A 24241-nucleotide genomic window follows, 5' to 3' on the forward strand; every position below is an offset into this window, starting at 1 on the left:
TAGCTGCGATATGTTATCGACTTGAAGTCCTCAGGGATCAGTTTGCCATTTGCGTCGTCAAGGACGGCTAGGTGCGGAGAAGCACTTTGGGATGATTGGCGATTGCGGCTGCACCTGCCAAACCAGCTACGCAAAGCCTCCTGGAGAGACTCCGCACTCGGGGTCACATACCTGGGCTAGGCTGCCACTGAGGCAGATAAGAAGTTGCAAAGGCACTCCAGAGGAGAACATCAACAACGTATCGCACAACCCAAGGCTGTTCCTTGCAACTATGACTGTCAAGCAGCTGCCAATTCAACGTATCGATCGGGCCGACACGGAAGCCATCATCCAAGCGATCATCAAGGATGGCTGCTGTATCATCAAGGATTTCACCGACGCGGCGACTATCAAGCAGGTCAATGAGGAGGTACAACCCTACCTTGATGCCGACAAGCCGTGGAAGGTAAGTGGACCGATTCTGTTCTGACCCTTGTATGTCTAAGAAGACCAGGGCGACCTCTTCCCACCCGAAACACGACGCTGTGCGAACCTGGCAGGTCGCAGCAAGACTGCCCGGGAACACTGGCTGGTCGACCCGCTCATTCGTACTCTGACCGCGAGGTTTGTTGACAAGACAACGTCCAACTTCTACGGGGAAACCAAGCATACGTATACCAGCGAGGCCATATGCTCGATCGCGATGACCTTTGACATTGGGCCCGGCGCGAAGGCACAGCGGCTGCATCGGGACGACAAGAACTTTCACGTGGATCACGAAGACCAGAGGGCGACAGGCTATCGGGTGGGCTCGGACGTGATGATGGCGTTCATGGTGCCGGGGGTCAAGACCACCGTCGAGAATGGGGCCACCATCGCCATCCCTGGGAGTCACCTGTGGGGATCCGACCGGGCCCCCAAGGTCGACGAGGCCGTGGCAGCGGAGATGGATGTGACTGACTGCTGGGTGATGCTGGGCGGACTGTACCATGCAGGGGGCGCGAATGTCACACAGAGCGAACGACGGGTGGTACATGGCATGTTCTTCACGCGCGGATTCCATCGCCAGGAGGAGAATGTTTATCTGGCCAACACGACGGAAGAGGTTCTGTCTTGGTCCCCAGAGGCTCAGAGAGTGATGGGATACGGCGTGTCCAGTCCCAATATTGGATTTGTGGGCTTCCAGACACCGCTTCAGTATTTGCGCGGAGAGGGAGTCGGCGACGCATTCGGGGACTTTGACCCTTCCCAAGAGCAGCCTAAATGAGGGCCATCGATCCCAGCAGCGTCGCGTCGTTCCACGGCAGCCATTGTTACCAGCGGTCTTGTTCCGAAGCTCAGTTTGTGTCCGATTTGAGCCTAAAGAAACACTGCAGTTATCCTATACGGCTCTGGGTCCAGTACCTTTCAAATAGGCCGCTGTCACGGAAAGCGACATGCAATGAAATAGTAGGCAGCGTTGAGACGTTAATCCACACAGATTATGCGTCGGAACAGCGGTCTCAGTTAGGTTAGCACAGACTAGCTGGTACAGAACGCTAGAAGTCATGAGATAGTACCACAACCACTGTGAATTCCCGTTAGCGTCAATGGACCACATAGTCATTCCTGTTCGGGCATCCCTCCATGGTGGCTCCGTAAAACAGGAGCAACCCCAGAAGACTGGGTTACCGGGTAGCTGGAATTTCTTGGCTATGTGAGCCTGTCGACATCTACGAGGCAACAAGAGCACACGAGTCAGGTGGCCGCCTACGTAGCACCAACCTCCAGGCATCCTTTGATCTGGCTGGGGACGTCCTCATGTTACTCGCAGCTCAGTGGACAGGCAACCGCCACATGACCGACCTTCGCATCGGAACGATCCCTGCCGATGCGTTGCAACGGGTGAACGGGTGAACGGGAAAAGTACAGGAGGAGCACATGGTATGACTCTGCAGAGAATGAGCCGGGGAGAATGCATCTTTTACGCATGGAGGGAGGGGACGGCGCGTTCATTGGCCTGCGGCGGGTTTTAGGTTACCACGCTAGCCAGGTCGATTGTTCTGGACTCGAGTATTTCGTGAGAGACCCTTCCACCCGTCCGTGTAGGCCTTGTTCATCCGACTCTTGCAGTCTGCAGGGTTTCCATTGTGATATCACTGCAGACGCTCGAGACAATTCTGATGTGCTCTGACAAGGTCAGATGCCATATTTGCCGGGGCGATAAGCAGGCGACTTGGGAGAAGGCGACCACGAATGTTCCGGTGCAGCAACCAAGAATCAACTGCGTGTAATAGATCTCCTTGTGTCACCAGAAATCCGTTCGATAGCAGTGGCCTTCTGTGCCGGGATAGGATGGTGCATGCAGCCGTTCGCCGACACGAGGGGGGAAGACAGACGTTGGCGGTCAGACTCCATGGCACCACACTCCATCGACGCGACTTCAAGAAATGGTAGAGGAAGGACAAGCCCGAAGAGGGGCGGGGAGTGGATCCCTCGGACTTTCTTTGGATGAAGACGCGCTTTGAGGTCCGGTCTCAGCGTCGGAATGGGAGAACAGACTCTCCCCACTGACTAATTAGCGATTATGCCGGTGAAGCTTATTAACTAGCCAGTCTGACTGGTCGGGGTCTAAGCCCAGCCATTCCCAGTTCCTCACGCGGACCATGTCGTCCAGGGGGATCTGGAATGACGAAATGGGAAGTCCATCATGATTCCCGACCTTTGGGCCGTGCAGAAGTCTGTCGGAAGTGGGTAGCACATCCCCTAGTGATGCAGGTAGGGGGTTAGCACTGAGCAGATCATGAGCATCACCGGTCACGACGCGCGACGAACCCACCGGCCGGTTCCCAGCTGGATGCACCGTGAAGTGCAACCGACAAAATCAGTAAATAGTCAGCCAGCGCGGGACGGGAACCCCGGGGTAAGCCCAAAAGAGTAGGAACCTTCAGTGGCAGCCATCTCCACTGGGAATGGGGAGAGGACCATTCAGGAGGGAACCAGCAGAATGGACTGCCCCTGTTGGTGAGATGTTGGGACGGGATCCACTTCGTATCGCTGCAGAATGGTGGATCCCGGCTGAAAGTTTGAGGATGAGAGACTCTGAGAAGTGAGAACTGAGAACACCCGGCTATCGTCGTCTGGATAGGGAAGCATCACTGGGCCCGTCACATAGTCATACTACTAACTTTCAGCTGGCACGGCCGCCCGTCAAAGCAGGCAAACTCTAAATATTATGATTCCCTCCAAACTTTAGCGACTAGCGAGAGTCTCTAGGCGAACAGGTACCACCTTAATGCTGTATGACAGCCACTGGCAGTGGAGAGAGAGGCACTGGCAGGCAAATTCCCCGGGCCCGCCCACAAAGTTGCGGGAAAGGCCCAAAGTTGGCAGAAAACCGGATTCCCGTCATGGTGCCTTGGGAGAGCCTTTGGGTGCCTTGCCCACAATGGCCTCGACCATGCGGAGTCGTGTTTTTGTTTTCTTTTAAGGTTCATCCCTCGTTATTTTTGCTTGCATCGAGTAAGTAACTAAGAAAAGGAGATTTGTCATGGCGATGCGTGAATCATGCCGGCACAAAGTACGGTGCTTCACTGCTTACAGGCGGGCTGACTGCGTACACCAGCCGGGATGGCCGATCCGCCCCGTTTCCCCTTCCCATCCGGCCAACCATCACCCACTGGATTCACGCTCCCTCGCGTTGTACTCCGTAGAAAGGCAGCGACCGTCTATCAGCGGAGTCAATTCTTCAGGTGCGCTCGAATCACTGCCGCTGCCGACCGTCCAGCCTGGAATGGTCCCAATGGACGCGGCTACTAGAGGCCATAGTTCGCACGGGCCCGGTCCACTAAAGGGGGCCTGTCAAACTCCACTGCAGAATCCGTGACCGGGATTTCTGGCGCGGACCCAAGCCCTCGGGACAACTATGGCTGTCTGTCGGATTGTCTGTCTGTGGACTCTGTGGACTCTCCCCCCTGCTACCCACAAACGACTATCTAGATATATCTGCACGTCCCGTCAGGATCCTCACCATTTTGTGATCCCCTCTTTCCCTCATGTATCTCCTCCTTTGGCACCATGGGTCTCATTCAAGGCCTGGTGGCCGGCCTTTCATCGGTCGCTGACTCTCCTCTTGCCTTGTGTACGGTCGTGACGGCCATCTTCGTCGTGTACGCTGTCGGATTGGGAATCTATCGTCTCACCCTTCATCCATTAGCCAAGTTTCCCGGGCCCAAGCTGGCCGCGTTGACGTATTGGTATGAGACCTACTATGAGGTTTTCAAGGCACCGGGTGGCCAGTTCTTGTTCCAGTATCACAAACTGCACGACCAGTATGGTGAGTCACGAAAGCAAAGGCTACGGCCTCATTCGCAGACGGAAGTAGCAGGCTGACATGATCACCACGCCGTCATCGTAGGGCCCATCATTCGCATCAGCCCGAATGAGATCCACATCCGAGACTCGTCGTTCTTCGAGGAGATGTTCTCCAACTCCCTGCCATGGAATAAGCCCGAACATCTCCAGTATCGCTTCGACAATGCACTGGGCACCTTCTCGACGGCCAAGCATGAGGCTCATCGGCCCCGACGCGCTGCGCTTAACCCGTTCTTCTCGAAGCGGGCCATTACCAATGCCACCCCCATGATGCAGGACAAGCTGTACAAGCTCTGCGATCGGCTTCGAGAGGAATACCAAGGCACGGGGAAGATTCTCCGTCTCGACTGGATGTGGGGGTGCATTGCGTCGGATATCATTGTGCATTACTGTTTCAACGACGGGTATGGCTTCATCAATGCACCGGACTTTCGCTCCGTCTTTATCCAGGCCATGTTTGATCTCCTCGACATGGTGCATGTTCTGGTGCAGTTTCCTTGGGTGGGTGTGATTATGAACGCACTGCCCCAATGGGTTGTGGAAGCCATCAATCCTGGGCTGAAATCGATCAACCATTACAACAGGGTAAGTTTCATACACATGTACACGACGACTCGGGGTCCCTGCTAACGGTCGCAGGAAATGGCATCCCAGATCACGGATATCCTCCGCAGCAAAGAACACGGGACGATGAAAGAATCGCAACGGAAGACGGTCTTCAATGCTCTGCTCGAAGGCGGGTTACCGCCCGAGGAGCTGACCCTGCGGCGACTCCGCGAGGAAGCCTTTACCGTCATCGGAGCCGGCTTCGAGACCACGCGATATGCCCTGGCCGTCGCCAGCTACCACATTCTCAGTACGCCGTCCATATACCAACGCCTGCGCGAGGAGTTGATCACCGCGATCCCCGATCCAACCAAGTTTCCCCCCCTGAGCGAGCTAGAAAAGCTCCCTTACCTAACTGGATGTCTCCAAGAATGTACGCATCTTTCCCATACTTCACTGCGTACCAAGAACCCCCAACTAATATGAGAACTGCAATCCAGGCATCCGCATGTCCTACGGCATCGTGCAACGCTCTCCCCGCGTCAGCGACAAATTCCCCCTCATCTACAAAACCTGGACCATCCCCGCGGGCACCATCATCAGCATGGACAACTACTCGGTGTCGCACGACGAAGCGATCTTCCCAGATTCATTCACCTTCCAACCCGAGCGCTGGCTCAACGACCCCGTCGCGCCCGACGGGCGGAAACTCACGCGATACCTCGTCTCGTTTGGTCGGGGCACCCGCTCGTGTCTGGGCATCAACCTCGCTTACGCGGAAATGTACATTTCACTGGCGAATGTGTTTCGGAACTTTGAGTTCGAGCTGTTCGAGACGGGACGGGAGTCGGTGGATGTGTACCGGGACATGTTTCTGCCGCATCCGAAGCCGGGGACTCAGGGGGTGCGGGTGAAGGTGTTGGAGAAGAGCAGTAGTACGTGATCTTTGTACAGGGATGCAGTGATGATAGGGGCGTATATATAGGTGGAATATACCTTATTCAGTGCATTAAGTGCAGTCATTCGTCATTCGTTCTATACCCACGGTACATGTCGCATGCTTACAACAAACATGACATCAAACAATCCAGCACAGTCCACCCAAAGATGGGATACACCTGTCAGGCGATCGCTTCGAAGGTGCAGACTCAACTTCAACTCTTAACATATCCATTCATTACTCCTAGATCAGAATACCACTTCTCAAAAGACGACCATATTACATCTATTCACTCAAAATATGCCCGGCACATAACATACACCCATATATCCTATTCCCATACTGAAGGGTACTAATTATGAGTAAATGCCCGAAACCATCCGAAATGACCACAACACACCGATCAGATTACATCAAGCGCCATCCTGCATATCGCGGAACGCCACACTCGATATATATCCATATTTGCTTTTTCCAAGGCGGGAAATAGTGCCAAACCTTACATTACTGAATCTGTGATATGCAGCGTGGATTATTAATTGATTGATTTCCGGGAATATCCGGGTGTATTATCCACCGGATTCAGAAGTTGGAATGGAAGGACGGACTTGCAGTGACTTACTGTGTAGGTAGATAGACAAAGTAATTGGGCTGAAAGGGATGCATATTATTTACTCAATACCTTGGTAGTAGTAGTGAAGTGTCTGGTGAGTAGTTCCGGAGTACCTACCTCTGCTTATGTATTGCAGTATGTCGTAGTAGTACAGAGTATAATGGTGACATGCATCTGTTCCGTTGGCCCGTCGTGTGGTCGTGTGAGGAGCAACAGGCTTTACTACAGAGAAATGTGGAGCTTGAGAAAAGCACTTTGCACATCATAATGTCAGTATGCATAACTTGCAAGGATGGAGGGATGTGTTCCATGCAATGTTCATGTTTGCTTTTTAGACGCTACGGAGATGAGTACTTTTCATACCCTGATATAATATCTTGACAACTGAGATCTCCGGACTTTGAACTCAATATATATTTTGTATCTTCAATGTTTATTTAATCCTCCATTTTCCATAAAGAATCCCCGAATGCACTCACATGAGAACCTTACCTAGTATACTCCAAACACCATCCCCAACTCTACCAACTATCCAAAATCCACTTAAAGCTCCTCCGGTGGCCTCGTAATCCCGGTCAACTTATCCCTAAGAACAATTAGCCCCATCATCCCTAATCAATTGCCCAGAAAAAGAATAAAAAAAAAAAGAAGGAATGAACATACCCATTAACCTTCTTCATCAACGCCCCAAACCCCTGATGATCATAATCCTTCTCACTCCACATATCCTTATGATAAACGACCCTCTCCCCCTCGCCATCATCACCACCACCCTGCAACCTCAAACTCACCAAACTATCCTCCGTCCTGGACGCCCCAATCCCCCGAAACGTATACCTCTGTCTCTGCTTCCACACCAACCCATCCTCCGTATTTGAAACCACCTCCGTCCCTAGATTCTCCGACTTGCTGAAAAGCTTGGGGATACCGTACCATTGGCCGGCGATTTTGTACCTACGTATATATCCCCAGTCAGCGACATTAGACGGGTGGTGGTTAATGGAGCGAGGAGGGGGCAGAAGGATACCTAGTATCACAATAGCTAAACGGATCATCGTATACGGCTTTCTCCGCGTAGACGCTCATGTCCTCGGCGGAGGCACTCCCGCAGTAGAGCGCGATGATGTGGTCTTGGATGGATTGGCGGGATGGGGGCAAGGGGAGGGAGTTCTCCGGGTGGGGAGTGTAGTCGATTTCGTGGTGCGTGTTGTGGGGGAGGCCGGGGTGCGGTTCGATGCCGCGTTGGTCGGGGTGCGGGGAGGTGGTGGGGGGCATGGTGGTAGGTGATGCTGCGTGTTATTGTAGTATTTGAAGGTAATGTGTATAGATGAAGGCGATTGGAGTAGCTGCATTGACTTGTGTGTTGGAGGATATACAAGGAGACAATAGCAGGGTTGCATATGACGTCATAGACGTGTCAGGGAGATACAAAAGTCAATTCGATATAAAGTTTTGGCATGTTCAGTTGCTTGAAATCAATGCTTGAATATTCATTAACTCGGTCTATAAAACATCGAAAAGTAGGCTAGGTTGGCCGTGGCCTGCGTGGTCAACCGGTAGCCTGAACAAAACATCAAATAGCCTCCCAAGTCGTGGTATCTGCATGAACGCAACAGTCATGAACCGGAACATTCTGAATATGTGCCAGTACAATAGTCTGGCATGTTACGAAGAACTCTCCTGCGCCATCATACGGGCCGACACGCTTCCTGCCGCCCGAGGATACTGGGTCACGACCCCTATGGCACCGTATTTTCCACTCAACTCAGGCGAGCCCCAACCCCCTCCTCCAGGAGTATGAATGACACAGCGATCACCTGCTTCCATCTTTACCATGTTTTTGGCTCCCATGTCCACCCATCGGAACACCTCCTTTCCTCCCCTCTGCTCCTTCCGAACCCAGTAGTTCGCTCCACACCGTCCAGGATCACCTCCGCTCATTCCGTAAGGCGCAACGCTACGGCGCTCGGTGATGACACTGAAACTGAGAGGAGCACGGCACTCGATATCTCGCACCACACCGTCACCGCCATTGTTCATCCCCTTGCCTCCCGTGCCTGGGCGAATGGCAAATTCACGGAGGATAACCGGATAGCGCTTTTCCAGACTCTCCGGATCAGTGATCCTGGTGTTGGTCATATGTGTATGCACACCAGATGCCCCCGGCTGAGCAGAGGTTGCTCCGGAGCCACCGCAAATTGTTTCACCGAACGCGTAGGCATATCCACTGAGTTTGTTGCCATCAGCGTCCTTTCCACCTTCACCGAAAAACCCAATACAATTCATGCAGCCGTGGGAGGCAGCAGCGGCTCGGAATGCTTTGAGGATGACATCCACGAGTCGCTGCGATGTCTGGGTATTCCCAGCGCAAACAGCGGGACCTGCGGATGGGTTCAGGAAGGTGCCCTTGGGGAGGATAACATTGATCGGTGCAAGGCAGCCCTGGTTCAAGGGAATATCGTCACCGATGAGCAGACGTAAGGTGTAAATAATGGCAGAGTGGGTGATGGCTGGGGGCGCATTGATATTGCTGAGCAGCTCGCAGCCGGTACCAGTGAAGTCAAACACGGCAGAACCATCGCGGAAAAGATCAATCGTGAGCTTGATCACGGAGCCATTGTCCATTCGGTCCTCCGCGACCAGGCGAGATCCCATCCGGAGCAGAGTGTCTCGAAGGTGCCTCCGAACGGCCCGTTCAGCGTTAGATTGGATAGCTTTCATGTATAGCTGCACCACAGGAAGTGTGTATTCCTCGATCAGGCCCTGCACCAACGTCATGCCCTTATGATTCGCCGCTACCTGGGCCTTCAGGTCGGAGATATTGTCCGACACATGTCGGCTCCCTGTACATCCTGGGTAGTCGCCAGGACGAAGCAGAATTTCAGTAATACCACGTTCGTCGAAATTTCCCGCATGAATAAGCTTGAAGGATCTAATCGCAGCACCCTCCTGCCATAACTCGGTGGAGTTCGGTGGCATGGATGTACCCCCCAAGCCTCCAATATCCGTGTGGTGGCCGCGGGAAGCCACGTAGAACGCGACCTGCTTTCCAGTTTTCTCAAAAACCGGAGTTATCACAGTAATATCTGGCAAGTGTGTGCCACCTGCCTCAGGGTGGTTGGCTACCAGAACATCACCAGGAACAAGCGTGCCATTGTGAAGGTCGTGCTGGTATTTGACGGCGTAGCTCATGGAACCAAGATGCACCGGAACATGAGGTGCATTCGCAACCAGTCCTCCTGCGTATAATTAGCTTCATTTTTTGAAGTCTGTCATGCATCAACATACCGTCTGGTCCAAACAAGGCACAGGAGAAATCCAATCGCTCCTTGATATTCAATGATACGGCTGTTTTCTGCAGAGCACGACCCATCTGTTCCGCGATGCTCATGAAACGATGTGCAAATACCGAGAGTTGAATGTTATCCACAGATGTTGAATCCCGTATGATCCGGGCAGATGATGTGTCTTTGATCTGGATAACCACGTGGTTACTCAAGACCTTAGCTTCTGCCCCGGGCGCAACCACCAAAGTCTGTGTCTGGTCGATGATAACAGCCGGTCCGGCAACAAGAGTAAGCGGGGGTAGCTTATCCAGGAGAAATACAGGCGCCGGGCATGGTCCAGTCCTGGGGAAATAGACCCTGGTCTACGGCGAGTTAGCACTCCATAATGAGAAGGCACTGGAAGCCAGGTGTCATACCGTTCGCTCAGCACTGTTCAGCGATGCAACACTGAAAGACGCATTCTGCAGTTCTTGTCCGAGTTTCTGCCCATCAGACCTCTCCAGACCGCCACAAGACCCAACGCCTCGGACGCGAACATCGTCCACGATGATCGTCCTTTCGTCGGGAAACAGGAAGGAGAACTCCCGTAGATGCATTCTCTTGAATTCCTCCTTGAAATCGCCATCTGTTGGCTCCAAGACCATGATGGCCGTCTCCGTTCCCTGATATCTCATATTAAGATACCTCTGGTATGATATATCGCCATTTGATATACCCTGGTTGTTTAGCTGGTGGCAGACCTTATCTTGGAGCACTGATAATCGGTCAAGGAGCCTGTTGCGCGATTCCTTCCCGAAGATCTCATTCACCGGCTCTTGGGCCTCTTGCACCAAGTCCGCGAGCGCCATTCCTGGTTCATCATGGTCAGTTCGGTCACACCTCTGTGGGGCGCCTCTACCTACCATATGCGGAAAGGATACTCGAGTATCTGTGAATAATGACTGTGGATATGCCCAGTTTGCGCGCGACATCACAGGCGTGTTGCCCGCCAGCCCCACCAAAAACACTGAGATTATGGTTTGCTGGGTGCACCGTTAGCTTGGGACTCCAGAGGTCTCAAAACATAAAGCCTACCTATGTCATATCCCTTACCCTCAGTCAAAGCTCGAATTGGCCGACACATAGCTTCGTTAGCAACATCAAGGAATCCGCACGCCACCTCTTCTGCGCTCATTGAATTTCCTGTCTCGGAGTTGATGGTGGCTGTCAACTCTTCGAACAGAGCCTTGACTGTTCGCGCATCCAGCGCCTCGTTTTCGTTCTCGCCAAAGATCTGTGGGAAGTAGTCGGGAAGCAACCGTCCGAGGAAGAGGTTTGCATCGGTAACTGTTAGAGGCCCGCCTTTTCGGTAGCATGCAGGTCCTGGATGTGATGATGCACTCTCTGGGCCTACCGCGAAAAGACCATTCTTCCAATTCAAAATCGAGCCACCCCCGGCAGCGACCGTGTTGATATCCAGTTGTGGACTCTGGATTGTCACTCCAGCAGTAGTACTCTCAAAGATATGCTCGTGGCATCCTCCGTACCGTGACACATCCGTGGATGTACCCCCCATATCGAAGCCCACTACCGGAACTTGTGATACTTCGTCGTATGTGGTTTGCGCATAACCCACCACGCCCCCTACCAAATCAGCATTGACGTTGTTGAGTTGTATGAAGGGTATTTTCTCACCTGCAGGCCCGCTCAGGATGCCCCTGAGACCACTAAAGTGGTTGTGGCTAACAAGGCCTCCATCGGACTGCATGAATTCGCACCTTACACCGTCCAAGTTGCCACCTTCGAAGCCCTTGGTAAATCCGCTCAAATAGCGCTTTATCTCGGGGGTCAGATATGCATCCGCCGAGGCGGAGCTGCCACGTGGTACCATCTTGATCATGTTGGCGGCGACGGCAGAGGACAAGGATACGTGCTTGAATCCTTCTTCCATGGCCAGCTGGTACACGCGTGTCTCATGGTCTGGAAATATGTGGGAATGGGTTAAGCAAACAGCTAGTGTGTCCACCCCTTTATCGCGGAGCTTTTTGAGGATATTTCGGACTTGTTCCTCGTCAATTGGTTTTAGAATGCGAACCATGTCACCGCTTGTGCCACGGACCAGGACACCGGGGATTTCTTCGGTGGCTTTGAAGAGCCCATCGACATCTTCGTCGAATCCCTCAATGGTTACTCTCGCATCAATCTCATGGACCTCATCATACAAGACAGCTGGCTTGACGATATTGAGGTCGAAGAGTCGCGGGCGCGACTGGTAGCCAATGTTCAACAAGTCCCGAAATCCCTTTGTGACAAGGAAAGCGTGCCTGGTGCCTTTGCGCTCGAGCAATGCGTTGGTCGCCACTGTTGTTCCCATGCGTATAAACTCTATGTCTGTCTTTGGGAGTGGGCTGCCACGAGGGACTTCCCTGCGGTAGTAGTGGGAGAGTACACGTCGTATACCTGATGTTGTGAGCTCCGGTGCCATAGCATCGTCTGAGGGAGAGGACAGTACCTTCAGTGGGCGCATCGTCGTAATTGGTTGGATCAACTGAAAGGAGTTTAAGCACTACATCTGGCTGGCCGGGCAGGCTGGCCCAGACGTCGGTGAAGGTACCACCACGGTCTAGGAGCAACAAAGCTCATGATTAGCCGATGCTTCCATGGATCAAGGGAGACAAGGAGGGGAGGGGGAACCAACCGATTGCGATCTTGATCTTGCCCCCAGCTGGCTGCATTGTGGAATGTGGCGTTGATGTGAATCACCAATCCCTCCCGGGCGTCGTAAGCCATGGCCTTTTATAACCTCCAGGGACGACGAGCGCTTGATCATTGTGATAACGACAGGGTGTGCACTCTCTGTAGAGTGGTCTCTGGATACGACGGTGTTGCGGGAACCTAACCCGGACACGCCATGAATGTGATGTTTCTCTGACTGGCCCTTTGTGGGGAGCATAGAGAAGGCAAGTCGATACGCGATCGGAGAGGGAGACGTTTCCGATGGCATCTTCCGTGCAGCCCAGCTGTCGTTCCCCGATTAGGACTAGGGAGAGGGGTAGGGCCCCAGGCAGCGACACTAAGGCACCCCTGCCTCTTCTTGTCCGTCCATCATTCGCCGGGAAGGTCAACTTTCCTCCTCCACTCGTCGTATCGACCACCTTTTTCCTCGCTCCTACGTGTCACGGACCATCAGTCGTTGTGCGTCTCCTCACCGGATGTATCCTTCCCCGTCGCTGGATCTGCGCTACTTCCGTAGCTTATCTCTAGTCTTGCAAGGTCTTGATTGCAGCAGGTTCTGCAGCCGGTCCATTCGGCAGCCATGGTGAATCTGTCATTCGCTCGCCTCCAGCTATCGCGTCCAGCTATACTCCGTGCCCCGAATCACTAAGCACACTATGCACTTGATGATGTTTCTTGATCGACCCCAAGTATTCAGGCTACTACTAGCACTGCTAGTCGTAGTACTAGTATGCCGCTACAGCGACTAGTATATATTAACATATACCCCCCTGTCAAGTTCTGCACATCTTTCGGCAGGATATTGCGGTGCCAACCACTAGCCCTCAATTTCGCTCGTGCGACGTTATCACCATGAAACAACCGGAGGAGGCATCGGCGAGGACGTCGCCAACGCCAGATGAACCAGTAAAGATGGGTATCAGCAAGGAAATGGATGGAGCAGCCATGTACCTCGCTCAAACCTCGGCCTATCCTCCCATGACACCAGAGGTTGAAAAAAGGCTGCTGCGCAAGATTGACTGGATTCTGATTCCTATGGTAGGTTGTGTACATGAGGATCAGTGTGAGCGTGCTAACATCCTGCCTAGTTGCTCTTGACAGCCACCCTGGGTGCGGTTGATAAGGTGGCCCTCAGTACGGCAGCAATCTACGGATTAGAAGAAGGTAATGGTGCCCAACCTGTGCTGGAAACGAGTCTGACCACCTTTTAGATCTTCACCTAGTCGGTCAAGACTATTCCTGGGCTGGCTCGATCTTATCTATCGGCGTACGGGTCCCTTACTCCCTCTCATTTGCCAGAAATTAACCGCGAACACATAGTCCATCGTCGGCATGTGGCCCTCTTCCTTTCTAGTGCAGCGACTGCCCTCGGCTAAATATCTCTCGTCGTGCTCTCTCGGTTGGTCGTGCATGGCGCTCCTCATTCCTGCATGCAAGAATTGGAGCGGGTTGATGGCCATACGATTCTTCATGGGTATACCCCCATCTCAGGCCTAGTTGCGGCCTCGCAGATAACTTAGTTCGCTCGCTATCAGAACTTTACTGATCACATGTGAACAGGCTGCCTAGAAGCGATCATTGTCCCGTCAATCAGCTTGATAGTTGCGGGGTTTTACAAGAAATCAGAGCAACCCCCACGGAATGCGATCGTGTTTGCTGCTTTTAGCTCCGTAATCAACGGTTTCTTGTCGTGGCTGGTAGGACACATTCCCGATTCTGCACCTCTGGCCATCTGGCAGTATCTTTACCTGATCGTTGGTAAGTCGCTCACGTTACTACGTACGTTACTGGGTGTTAGCATCTGCTGAGGTTGCCAGGATCTATATCTGCACTATGGTCTATCATTGCAATCATCTTTCTGCCGGACTCCCCAATGAATGCTTTCTTCCTGACAGATCGGGACAAGTATTATGCTGTTCAACGTCTGGCTGAAAACAGGACGGGAATTATCAACAAAGAATGGAAATGGAACCAGGCCCTCGAAGCAGCCATCGACCCTAAGACTTGGATCCTGTTTTTCTTCAATATTGCCATCAATATTCCAAACGGAGGTAAGCTGTGCCTTCCACCAACCTCAAATTCTCGCTGACGACATAGGTCTCACCACATTTAGTGGAATCATCATCGACAACCTAGGATTTTCTGCAGTCAACACCTCCCTCCTCAATATGCCTACTGGCATTATGTCAACTCTGGCTGCGTTTGTGTTCTCTTGGCTGGCCGCGCGCTGGACGGGTCGTCGATGCCTTGTTACCATGATCGCGTGCTGTTTGCCTATCATTGGATCGGCATTGGTGTACTCCCTTCCTCGAACTAACATTGGAGGCCAGATGGTCGGAATTTATCTTGTAAGGCCCACGAGCCATTGACTTGTTTCTGTATGCTTACGGCCTTTCATTAGTTGTACACATACTTTGGCCCCTACGTCGTTGGTAGGTCCTACCCAAGCCATGTGCCATTCAAATAGTTGACCAGCCAGGTATCTCGATGGCGCAAGCGAATACAGCAGGACATACGAAAAAGACCGTGCAATACTCGATATTGTATATCGGGTATGCTGTAGGTAAGTCTCATGCCTGCATTTTTATTTGTTCCTCTGTCATTGCTTTCCCTCCGTCCACCTAACCTTGTTCAAAGGAAATCTTATCGGTCCTCAGACATTCCGTGCTAATCAGGCGCCTGCATATACGGGCGGATTTATCGCTATGTTAATCTGTTACTGTATCTGCGTTGCGTTGATGGCGGTGTATTGGCTTGTGGTGGTGAAACTTAACCGGAGACTTCTTGGCGTCGATCCTGAGACAGGAGAGGCAGACGATGACACTTGGGCCGAGGCCTTTGCCGATCACACTGACTTTGAGCAAAAGAACTTTAAATATACCACATGAGGATCGGTCTTTCATTGCGTGCCAGCACGGTCGGGAGTTAATCATTTTGTCTTGCTCTAAATGGCATAGCATATCTATTTTTGGGATATTAATTCGGTACTACTGTTCTGTTGATACCACATGCCCATACCATGCATGAACATTTCTCCCGAAATTGGCTGGTTGTTCTCAATTTTAACTTAGATCCCGGTCACGCTATCACCCGCCTACAGATAGCAGGTGGCAGGGATGTTGTGTGGACGCGTGAATCCTGTAGGGCTTGGGACTAAATTGGTGCTGATAACTAATATAAGCGCCGGCCATTTCCCCGCTTCTCCAGCACCAAACATCCCCTTTTCGCCGATTTCCCTCCTGAGACACTCTGGGGTCAAAACCGCCAAGGCCACCCACCACTCATGGCTTGAACCCATCTCACTCTCAATCCCCACATCCAATATCATCAAGGATGCCCATTAAGCGTGCTCAGGGTGACGTTCGTCGTAGGTCTGGCTGTCTACAATGCAAATGTATGGCGAAGAATCAACACGCACCGAATCTGGCTGTACTGACATATATCGGATGAAGCCAAGCACGTCCGCTGTACCGAGGAACTGCCGATATGTCACCGATGCGAACGACTGGGTCTGCACTGCGAACGTGGATTACAGCTTCTATTCCAGGAAGATGCCGTCCAGCGAGGAATTAGCTTTGGTCGGAAAGGTGCGTTCTGGGTGTCCCAGGCGCTAGCTGTCTGTGCCTCCCAACTAACAAGTTTCATCCCCGGTATAGGAACGCGGTCGAAACAATCGAACAATGCCAAAGATGGCACTGTACTCAAGTACAACGATGTGTTCTATGGTATCCCATTGGACGCCTACATGGGGCGGTGGATATTTCTCAACTCCACGAGTAGCGACTTTATGGAGGGCAGTAGCGGTAGCGATGAGATGGACACAGATGGCATAAAACCAGACCTATTATCTGTGTTTGTGCAGTTTCCTGATACTTTGCCCCTGGGTAAGGACTTGGGTCATCCACTCGCTGCATACTCGCACCTCGAAAGCTATCTCATCGACTATTTCATTCACGGCATTGGGCCGAATTGCTCGCTCAGTCCAATCGAGAATCCCTATATTACTCTTATTACACCCTTGGCGCTCTCCCATAAAGGTCTCCGAGATGCTCTAATATCGGCGGCAGGAACCCAGCTTTGCCTGCTTGGAGACACTCGATTCTCGAAAGAAGCGCTGATCTACAAGAATCGAGCGTTAAAGGGGCTACAACAAGAAATCAAGCTTGGGAGTATCAGTGATGGCGCAATAGCCACGGTTCTGATGCTATGCTTTCACGATGTAGGTTTTGTACCGAGTCTTCGTTGGCTTTGTGATACTGAGACTACTGCAGATTTCGGACGAATGCGCCCCATCCTGGGTAACGCATCTCCAGGGAGGCCTTGACCTTCTTCACCGATTCCCTTGCATACGCACCGCAAATGGCTCATTGCGCAGATTCTTCAACATGTATTTTGTCGCTCATGCAATCATGAGTCGGACAGCAACGCCAGAAATCAGCCACGGAAACGGAATGTTTAGTTGGTTGGATAACGACGACCTCGACGAGGTTAGTGGCGCTTTGTCCCCTCTCCATCTTCCGCTAACTAGGTCGGTAGATTGACACAATCATGGGCTGCTCACGGCGACTGATGTTATTGATCAATGATATATCTGAATTGCCTGTTGACAGTTGCACGGTAGGGAATATGCTTACTATGTACACATAATCAGATCTAACATAAATAAAACAGACACCGTCATCGGCTACCACATCAGACGATGAATCCGTGGATATGAACGTTTCAAAAGCAGCCCGCATCGCCACAGCCCTGATCGAAATCAAGCAATTCCTCCCACAGCACTCGGGCGACCGAAATGATCTCGCTCGAATAGCCGAGACCAAGCGATTAGCAGCTATGATCTACCTCTTCAACCGACTAGATGGCACTACGTACTACGCGGATGTCATGACCGAAATAAAAGCAGACAAGGTCACGTTCATAAACGCCTTGATAAACGTCATGTCCCAACTCCCTGACCGGGCGACGCTTCTTTGGCCATTATACATTCTGGGACACGCTTCGCTGGAAGACGAAGATCATCGGCGCTTCGTCTTGGATCGATTGGAGCGGTTGCAACGTACACGGAATCTGGGCAGTGTCCGACGGGCTAGAATGGCCGTCAAGCATGCTTTCAGGGTTGTGGATGTACGTTCGACGGCTCGGGTAAGGGCTAGCAAATTTGGATACATCAGTTTAGCTTGAGTTTTTATAGCGTTGAGATAGATACACCAAAGTTTAGAGGCGTTCAGGGTACCTGATCTTCATCTTTCATTTCAATTCGATACTACCAATGTAACATTTCTCTACTTCATCACTCACCCCCAAAGTACAACGACTAAGCAACATATACCACCTTCAACACCCAGCAAAACGCCTCCCCATCCCACGCCCCCTTTGGCACTCTAAACGTGAACCCTTCCGCCGCACTGCCCTCCCAGTCAACCTCACTCTCCTCCCCATCACCACCCACCACCACAACCCGATCCCCCTTCAACAACGGCACCGGCGCATCCACAAACACCGTACTCCCCGGATGCCCCAAAAACAACAAATAAAACGCCTCATTCGTCTGGGTAAACCGCACTCCCACCTGCTCCCCATCCCCATCACCATCCCCGAGCTTAACCCCCAACCCCTCACTCCTCACCCACCAAACCCTCGTCCCAAACACGGCCTCCCCATGCCCCCGAATCCACTCCCCAGCCCTCCGCAACTCCCTCTCCTCCCTCTCAACAATACTCCCATCCGCCCTGGGTCCCACATCCAACAAGAAATTCCCATTCTTACTCACCATATCCACCAAATCCTGCACCACCGTACTCGCATTCATATAACTGTCCCGCGCCGTCGCCCGATTAAACCCATAACTATACGGATCCATCCCCATATTACTCTCCCACTTGCGCAACTGCGCCGAACTAAACGTCGCATACTCCGGGGTATCAAAGTCGGACACCTGCGCCACCCCGCACCGACTATTGATGGTCACTTGGCGGTTCTGTGCCCGCGCGGTATTGAACCATTCGCTCGCGAAGGAGGCCGTCCCGTTCGCGGCCCCACAATCACACCACATGATGTCGGTGGTGTAGTTATTCGCGAGAATGGTCATTTGAGGGACCATTACGTCCGTGATGAAATCATTGACAGGGATGCGCCCTGTATAGGGCTCATCTTGTCCCGTGTAAGGGTTCCGCGCGATGATTCCCGGCCAGCTGGTGGAGGTGTTTCCGGGAAGTTCGGCGAATCCATAGGGCCCGAAGTCTGGGTTGAACCATTCGGGCAGGGAGAAGTAGGTGCCTCGTTTTAGGGATGGGTGGTGGGTTGAGGCGGCGGTGAAGAGCTCGGAGACTAGGTCCCGGTGCGGGCCGTAGTGCAGGGAGGAGCGGTTCGTGGTGTTTTGTGTGTCGAAGAGGGCGAACCCGTCGTGGTGTTTGGTGGTTAGGACGAAGTATTTGGCCCCTGAGGCGGCGATGAGGTCCACCCAGGCGGTGGGGGAGAAGTTCGATGCTGTGAACGAGGGGAAGGAGTCGTCGTAGTTCCAGGTGGGTCCGAAGGTGCGCAGCCGGTAGTCGTAGGTGTCGGATTTGTCGGCCGCGCGGTGCGTCGTGTACCACCTGGTTGTTTTATTGGAAGTTAGATGGGTATGGAGTATGGGGTCGGGCTATGGGGGAATACCAGAACCACTCGGCGTAGCTTTCATAGGGGGTCGAGTTGCCCCAGCCCGGGACCGAGTACGGGCCCCAGTGGATCATGATGCCGAATTTGGCGTCGTCGAACCATTCTGGGCTCTCGTGTTGCGAGAGACTGGAGAGGTCGGAGGTCCAATCGGTTAGACCGAGGGAGAGGGGGTGAGGGTAGGTTTGGTGCTGGATGGAGTGGGTGTAGTTCAGCACGATGGTTGCTGTTCCGTTGGCTGTGCCGTTGACGCCGATGTTGACTCGCTTTTGATCGCCGGGGCACAGCCGTTTGATGTTTCCGGGCTCTACTGTTTGGATGCCGGGCATGGATAGGGAGAGGTTGACTCCAGGACCTGCGATGCAGTTGGTGCCTGGGTTGTTGACAGTCACTTCGACTATCTGGTTGCCACTTTCTGTCCACTTTTGGGTCGGGCGCACGAACTGCACTTGTGCTGATGCGGTTGTGGATTTCCAGAGGGATACGGAGAAGATGTGCAGTCTGCCTGTGGTTGTGTTTGTAGTTACTGGCAGTGTTATGGAGTGTAGAGTTCTGTTAGGATCCAGTGCTGCGGTGTATTCGAAGATGTGGGATGTGTTGAAGTTGGTGTCGTTGTGGGTGTAGCGGTAGGGAAAGATGATCTCGCCGCGGTTGATGGTCAGAAATGCCCACCAGGGTAGACTGTGCAGTTCTGATACGAGCGTTGAATTGTCGGAGTAGGTGTATGTCACGTTCCCGGAGACAGTAGACAGTTGGACGTCGGATGTTACCAGCATGGACACTGAGAAGTACTGGTCGCGAGGAACGATGATTGTCTGGCCTTCACAAACGACATTGTCAGGGAGGACAGGGCCGCGATAGCCCGGGAAGTCGTAGACAACGCCAGTGTGCGTCGATGTGTATGTGCCATTGATGCCAATGATTTTTGGGTCTGGATAGGACTGGTTCAATGCATCAAAGGATGTCTGACCGGGGTATGCTCCGAATGCCTTGTTGTTGAAGTACGGTTCGAGGGTGACAAATTTGGACTACTCTATCAGATTCAGTCCTAGTAACATGGTATCGTACTCACCTGCCTTGCTGCTGCAGCCGTGGCAGCCAATTTCCAGGCGATAACTACCTGAAAGGTGAACTTCATGGTGGTCTGCGGCGGCTATGGCTCGAAAACTGCACTGACCGACGAAGCTGCGGGGAAGCCGTGCAGAAGTAGTTGCACCAGCTTCATATCTCCGCACCAGACGAATGGCACAGTGACATCCCGTCTGCACGATGAAGCAGATTCCGCAAGTGGCCGACTGTCATTGGAACACGCCGATCATGTAGATTAACGTGCGGGGAGATATCAAGTGCGGCAAAGATACGCGGTGATAACTGCTAATCAGCTCATATCCTGGTCGGCCCAGCCGGGCACTAAACAGCATGAGCGCCACTGTTACATCGGATGATGTCCGAGTGGAGGTCTGCAGCATGCCAACTGATAAGAAGCAATGCCCCCAGGATGTTCCTGCATGATGCACACCGACGCAATGTGGACGACCTTGCTTGCTGTGGCAGCCGGGCTGGCCAGTTTGCCGTTAACTTGGGGCTTTAACAATCCCCCTGGTGTGGACATTTGGTGCGGCAAGGCCTATCGAGCGAGGTATGTTATCGCCAATGGTCAATATAACACGACTAACTTAGTAGCAATGCTTCATTCAACCCTGGCGGCTGGTTCGAGCAGCCCTCCTACTCCTCCACTCCCCTGCTCAACCTCAAGGTCCGGCCACGGATGAGCATCTATCTCGAGACAGATGCATCAGGCAGTCTTCTCGTCGACACCACTGTCTCTCACCTCGTCGGTGATCCTCTACCTCTCCAGACCAGGGCAAACTACACAGACCAGCATCTCCATCTCAGCATTGACATCCTCACCGATGACACTCCCATTGCACCCATCGCCAACTATACTCTCCCACTCGACACCAGCAAAGCCGAAATTCCCCTCTCCTTCGACGACCTCATCCCAAAGCTCACCCCCTACACCATCACCACAACCGCCTCCCTCTCCAACAACATTACCAACACAACCTTCACCACCACCTCCGAGCTCTTCTACCTCCCCCAACGCACCGACGGCGGCAGCGCCACGCGCATCGACCACCGCACCGGCATGCTCTCCTACATCCACAATCAATCCACAACCTGGACGCCAATCATCCCCTACACCTACTACGGTACCCTCCCATCACCCTCCAAACACACCTCACCACCCCAATCTAACCAGATAGCAGCCCAATGGTCCCTCTACTGGGACACCAACACAACGACACTCGAAACCTTCACCTCGCAAGGCTACAACGTAATCCACATCGTCCCCACCGGCACACTCAGCGACACGCCCTTCCCCTGGACCACCTTCAACTCTTACATCACCCAATCCGACACACTGAACCTACACCTCCAATACGACGTGCTCTTCGACCCGACCAACCTCACCAAACTCACCGACCAAGTCACCCACATCCACACCCACCCATCCCTCCTTCTCTACTACACCGCCGACGAACCCGACGGCAAATCCAACCCCTTAAACTCCACCCATCTCGCCTACGACCTCATCCGCTCCATGGACCCGTACCACCCGGTATCTCTCGCCCTGAACTGCAAGGACTTCTACTACGAGGAGTATGCCTCCGGGGCGGATATCATTCTCTCGGATGTGTATCCCGTCGCGACGAATACGTCTTGGTCGAGTGTATATAATACGCCGTGTAATGCTACGTATGGATGTTGTGGATGTGATGATTGTCGGGGGGAGTTTGAGGATATTAGTGATCGGTTGGATGAGTTTCATTTCTTTGATGGGGTGATTGGGTGGGAGAAGGTGCATTGGGGTGCGCCGCAGGCGTTTGGGGAGGAGACGTTTTGGAGCAGGTATCCGACTGCGGAGGAGGAGGTGGTCATGGTTATGGTGAGTGTGAATCATGGGGCGATGGGGATTGTGATGTGGGATTATCCCAGTAGTGAGGGGGTGGAGAGGGTTACGAGGGAATTGGCGCCGGTGGTGACCGGGGAGACTTTTGTGGGGTTTTTGAGTGATGGGGTTAGAAGGGTGGGTGTGGTCACAGGAGCGAGGAGGGTGGATGTTGCGGCGTGGGTGGTGGAAGGGAAGGCGTTGGTGAGTGTGGTGAATTTGAATTATGGGGAGACTGGGGAGGTGAAGATAAGCTTGGAGGGAGTCAAGGTGACTGGCGTGGAGAAGGTGCTTTGGGGTGGGGAGGGATGGTATGTGAAGGATGGGGAGTTGCTTAGCGATGGGTTGGGAGGGTTGGAGGTGAGTATATTGGTGGTGAACTTGGTGTAGCATGTCAATTTACTATGAGATGAATGTAGATGTTGGATTATTGTATATCACATTATTACATTATGAGTCTCGTCGTGATATCTATTTGAGTAGGAGGATATGACTACAATGCAAGAAGGAGTCCGATACCTGCAAGTCCTGATAGCAGGTTCATCGGGTTGCCTGTGGCCTGCGCCGCAGCGCCCTCCGAGGAAGTGCTCGTTGCTTCAGCCGACGAGCCGCCGCTCGAGCCAGTGCCGGTCGAGCTGGCAGTTGTGGCCGTAGCAGTGATTGTGACTCCCGACAGCGTCGGCACTGCGGTGCCAGTCGAGACCAATCCATTGCCAGTAGCGGAAGAGACGGCAGACGGTACCGGCGTCGCTCCGGGCACAGCCGATGTCCCCGTTCCGATCTCGAGGATGTCATCGTCGCCCGGGTTGAAATTAGTGTTGGCGAGCGAAATCTCGTTGTTCTCGAGATCATACACGACGTATGCGCTGCGCAGGAACGTATCGCCGAGCAGGTTCACACCCGGCTGGCTGGGCACGAGACCAAACACACAAGTGTTGTCGGGCCACCCCGGCTCCGTTGCGGGGATAATCAGCTCGCTCATGCTGACGGTGATCTTGGCCCCGGAGAAACTGTATGTCACATTATAGTCCGCCTCTCTGGTGTCGCAGTCAATGTAGGCCATGTTGTATGTCTTGTCGTAGGTTGCGTTGAGCGCATCATAGACCTTGTTGACGAGGTCGCTAGGCAGTGCCGTCATGGTGGTGCCAGTATCGAGTGACACAGAAAGGGGAAGGCTGTCGGTGAAATCACTGGATTTGGAGTCGGTCGCAACACTGAGCTCCGTAAGGGCGATGGCGAGGGAGTAGTATTTGCCATAGACAGGAATGATGGGAAGGGTCTGCAGGTCGCCCTTGTATTTGGCTTTGTTGACGCCTCCAAAAAGAAGCGAGCCAGTCGACGCCTCCAAGCTATCTAGCCAGATGCTGTACGCAGCAGACTTAATGGCACCGCTGTCGACGAGGGCCTGAGGGAGGTTGGCGTAGACTTTGTCGTCGTACTCGGCTTGGTAGGTCGAAATCTTGTAACCGACACCGGCGATCCCGCCTACAGTGGACCTAGTTAGCGACGATCATTCATAGAAAGACAGTTCACCCACGTTTACTACTCGTTGTCTCGGCGATCCCAAACTGCATATCATCGATTGTGGTGTTGCCGATCGTGAGCTTATCGGTCACATAAGGGCCGTAGACATTTGTACCGTCCGCGTACGTATCGTTGAGATGTGTTCCCACGGTCTTCACGGTGGACGACTTGCTGGCATTGTACAATCCATAAGGAGTGCAGAGATTGTCGATGGAGCAGTAGGTCGAGTTGCCCGTGTTCACCCAAAGGTCGCTGCTGCCAGTGTCCAGAGTCAATGTAACCTCCTGCGCCGGGGTTCCTAACGTCAGGTTTACTGAATAATAGGTAGCATCCTAGCGATTGTCAGCATGACCTATACTTCATATCCTTATGATCAACATACTCCATTCTGCAAAGTCACGCCGACCGTGGAGTCTCGTTTTTGCAAGGACTGGGTGGTCCTGCGCTCAATGGGCATCCGAACGACGGCAGGCGCATCGCGCTTATGGAGAGACAGGCCATGGGCCAAAGGAATGCCCGCCGCAAGAGGAATCAATGCTGCTCCTCTCATCTTGACCGACCGAACGTGCTGTTTCCTTGTCCACGGCGACTCGTTCTAACGTAAGTTGCAAAGAAGCACGACTTCTAGCCGGATGTGCCGCAGCCCGGGGAGATTAAATTGGCCCCCAAGAGGC

At 53.0% G+C, this 24241-nt stretch overlaps 8 protein-coding genes across 8 annotated transcripts; 4 read left to right on the forward strand and 4 right to left on the reverse strand.

Annotated features, from left to right (window-relative positions):
* Nucleotides 1-271: 271 nt before the first annotated feature.
* On the forward strand, nucleotides 272-1246 carry ASPBRDRAFT_134122 (phytanoyl-CoA dioxygenase family protein; the record flags this gene model as incomplete). Its single annotated transcript, XM_067618575.1, has 2 exons — nucleotides 272-445; nucleotides 494-1246. The coding sequence occupies 2 exons, from the start codon at nucleotides 272-274 to the stop codon at nucleotides 1244-1246; spliced, it is 927 nt and encodes a 308-aa protein (XP_067475342.1).
* A 2789-nt stretch (nucleotides 1247-4035) lies between these two features.
* On the forward strand, nucleotides 4036-5821 carry ASPBRDRAFT_199236 (cytochrome P450; the record flags this gene model as incomplete). Its single annotated transcript, XM_067621305.1, has 4 exons — nucleotides 4036-4294; nucleotides 4376-4917; nucleotides 4972-5311; nucleotides 5379-5821. The coding sequence occupies 4 exons, from the start codon at nucleotides 4036-4038 to the stop codon at nucleotides 5819-5821; spliced, it is 1584 nt and encodes a 527-aa protein (XP_067475343.1).
* Nucleotides 5822-6833: 1012 nt separating this feature from the next.
* ASPBRDRAFT_77832 (uncharacterized protein) lies at nucleotides 6834-7706 on the reverse strand (the record flags this gene model as incomplete). Its single annotated transcript, XM_067629380.1, has 3 exons — nucleotides 6834-7017; nucleotides 7095-7385; nucleotides 7459-7706. 3 exons carry the CDS (start codon nucleotides 7704-7706, stop codon nucleotides 6975-6977), a joined length of 582 nt encoding a protein of 193 aa, XP_067475344.1. The 3' UTR covers nucleotides 6834-6974.
* Nucleotides 7707-7805: 99 nt separating this feature from the next.
* Nucleotides 7806-12683, reverse strand: ASPBRDRAFT_47046 (uncharacterized protein). Its single transcript, XM_067625764.1, has 8 exons — nucleotides 12396-12683; nucleotides 12210-12320; nucleotides 11393-12157; nucleotides 10793-11341; nucleotides 10621-10740; nucleotides 10135-10568; nucleotides 9720-10080; nucleotides 7806-9670 (listed from the first exon to the last, which is right to left on the reverse strand). Exons 1-8 carry the CDS (start codon nucleotides 12430-12432, stop codon nucleotides 8097-8099), a joined length of 3951 nt encoding a protein of 1316 aa, XP_067475345.1. The 5' UTR covers nucleotides 12433-12683; the 3' UTR covers nucleotides 7806-8096.
* Nucleotides 12684-13285: 602 nt separating this feature from the next.
* On the forward strand, nucleotides 13286-17617 carry ASPBRDRAFT_58147 (uncharacterized protein; the record flags this gene model as incomplete). The annotated part of the gene is made up of 15 exons (XM_067627859.1): nucleotides 13286-13471; nucleotides 13522-13597; nucleotides 13645-13700; nucleotides 13754-13907; nucleotides 13994-14191; nucleotides 14251-14484; nucleotides 14531-14781; nucleotides 14835-14865; nucleotides 14901-14996; nucleotides 15071-15222; nucleotides 15891-16020; nucleotides 16123-16652; nucleotides 16705-16920; nucleotides 16970-17042; nucleotides 17166-17617. 15 exons carry the CDS (start codon nucleotides 13286-13288, stop codon nucleotides 17615-17617), a joined length of 2835 nt encoding a protein of 944 aa, XP_067475346.1.
* Nucleotides 17618-17750: 133 nt separating this feature from the next.
* On the reverse strand, nucleotides 17751-20228 carry ASPBRDRAFT_58148 (uncharacterized protein; the record flags this gene model as incomplete). Its single annotated transcript, XM_067627860.1, has 3 exons — nucleotides 17751-19029; nucleotides 19091-20118; nucleotides 20163-20228. The coding sequence occupies 3 exons, from the start codon at nucleotides 20226-20228 to the stop codon at nucleotides 17751-17753; spliced, it is 2373 nt and encodes a 790-aa protein (XP_067475347.1).
* Nucleotides 20229-20616: 388 nt separating this feature from the next.
* Nucleotides 20617-22433, forward strand: ASPBRDRAFT_134151 (uncharacterized protein; the record flags this gene model as incomplete). The annotated part of the gene is made up of 3 exons (XM_067618578.1): nucleotides 20617-20729; nucleotides 20774-21303; nucleotides 21361-22433. The coding sequence occupies 3 exons, from the start codon at nucleotides 20617-20619 to the stop codon at nucleotides 22431-22433; spliced, it is 1716 nt and encodes a 571-aa protein (XP_067475348.1).
* A 103-nt stretch (nucleotides 22434-22536) lies between these two features.
* Nucleotides 22537-24117, reverse strand: ASPBRDRAFT_199243 (pepsin-like aspartic protease; the record flags this gene model as incomplete). The annotated part of the gene is made up of 3 exons (XM_067621306.1): nucleotides 22537-23528; nucleotides 23581-23899; nucleotides 23950-24117. The coding sequence occupies 3 exons, from the start codon at nucleotides 24115-24117 to the stop codon at nucleotides 22537-22539; spliced, it is 1479 nt and encodes a 492-aa protein (XP_067475349.1).
* Between the last annotated feature and the right edge of the window lie 124 nt (nucleotides 24118-24241).

The sequence above is a fragment of the Aspergillus brasiliensis genome (genome assembly GCF_001889945.1).
Source record: "Aspergillus brasiliensis CBS 101740 unplaced genomic scaffold ASPBRscaffold_13, whole genome shotgun sequence".
Classification (NCBI taxonomy): Eukaryota; Fungi; Ascomycota; class Eurotiomycetes; order Eurotiales; family Aspergillaceae; genus Aspergillus; species Aspergillus brasiliensis.

What these genes read in the sequence shown, in the direction of transcription:
- ASPBRDRAFT_47046 (XM_067625764.1), bottom strand. Translation starts at nt 12,432, where the DNA reads ATGCAGCCAGCTGGGGGCAAGATCAAGATCGCAATCG. An exon ending in GAGTATCCTTTCCGCATATG is followed by an intron (nt 10,569 to 10,620) that starts GTAGGTAGAGGC and finishes ATGATGAACCAG; the next exon opens with GAATGGCGCTCGCGGACTTG. An exon ending in TGCCTTGTTTGGACCAGACG is followed by an intron (nt 9,671 to 9,719) that starts GTATGTTGATGC and finishes AATTATACGCAG; the next exon opens with GAGGACTGGTTGCGAATGCA.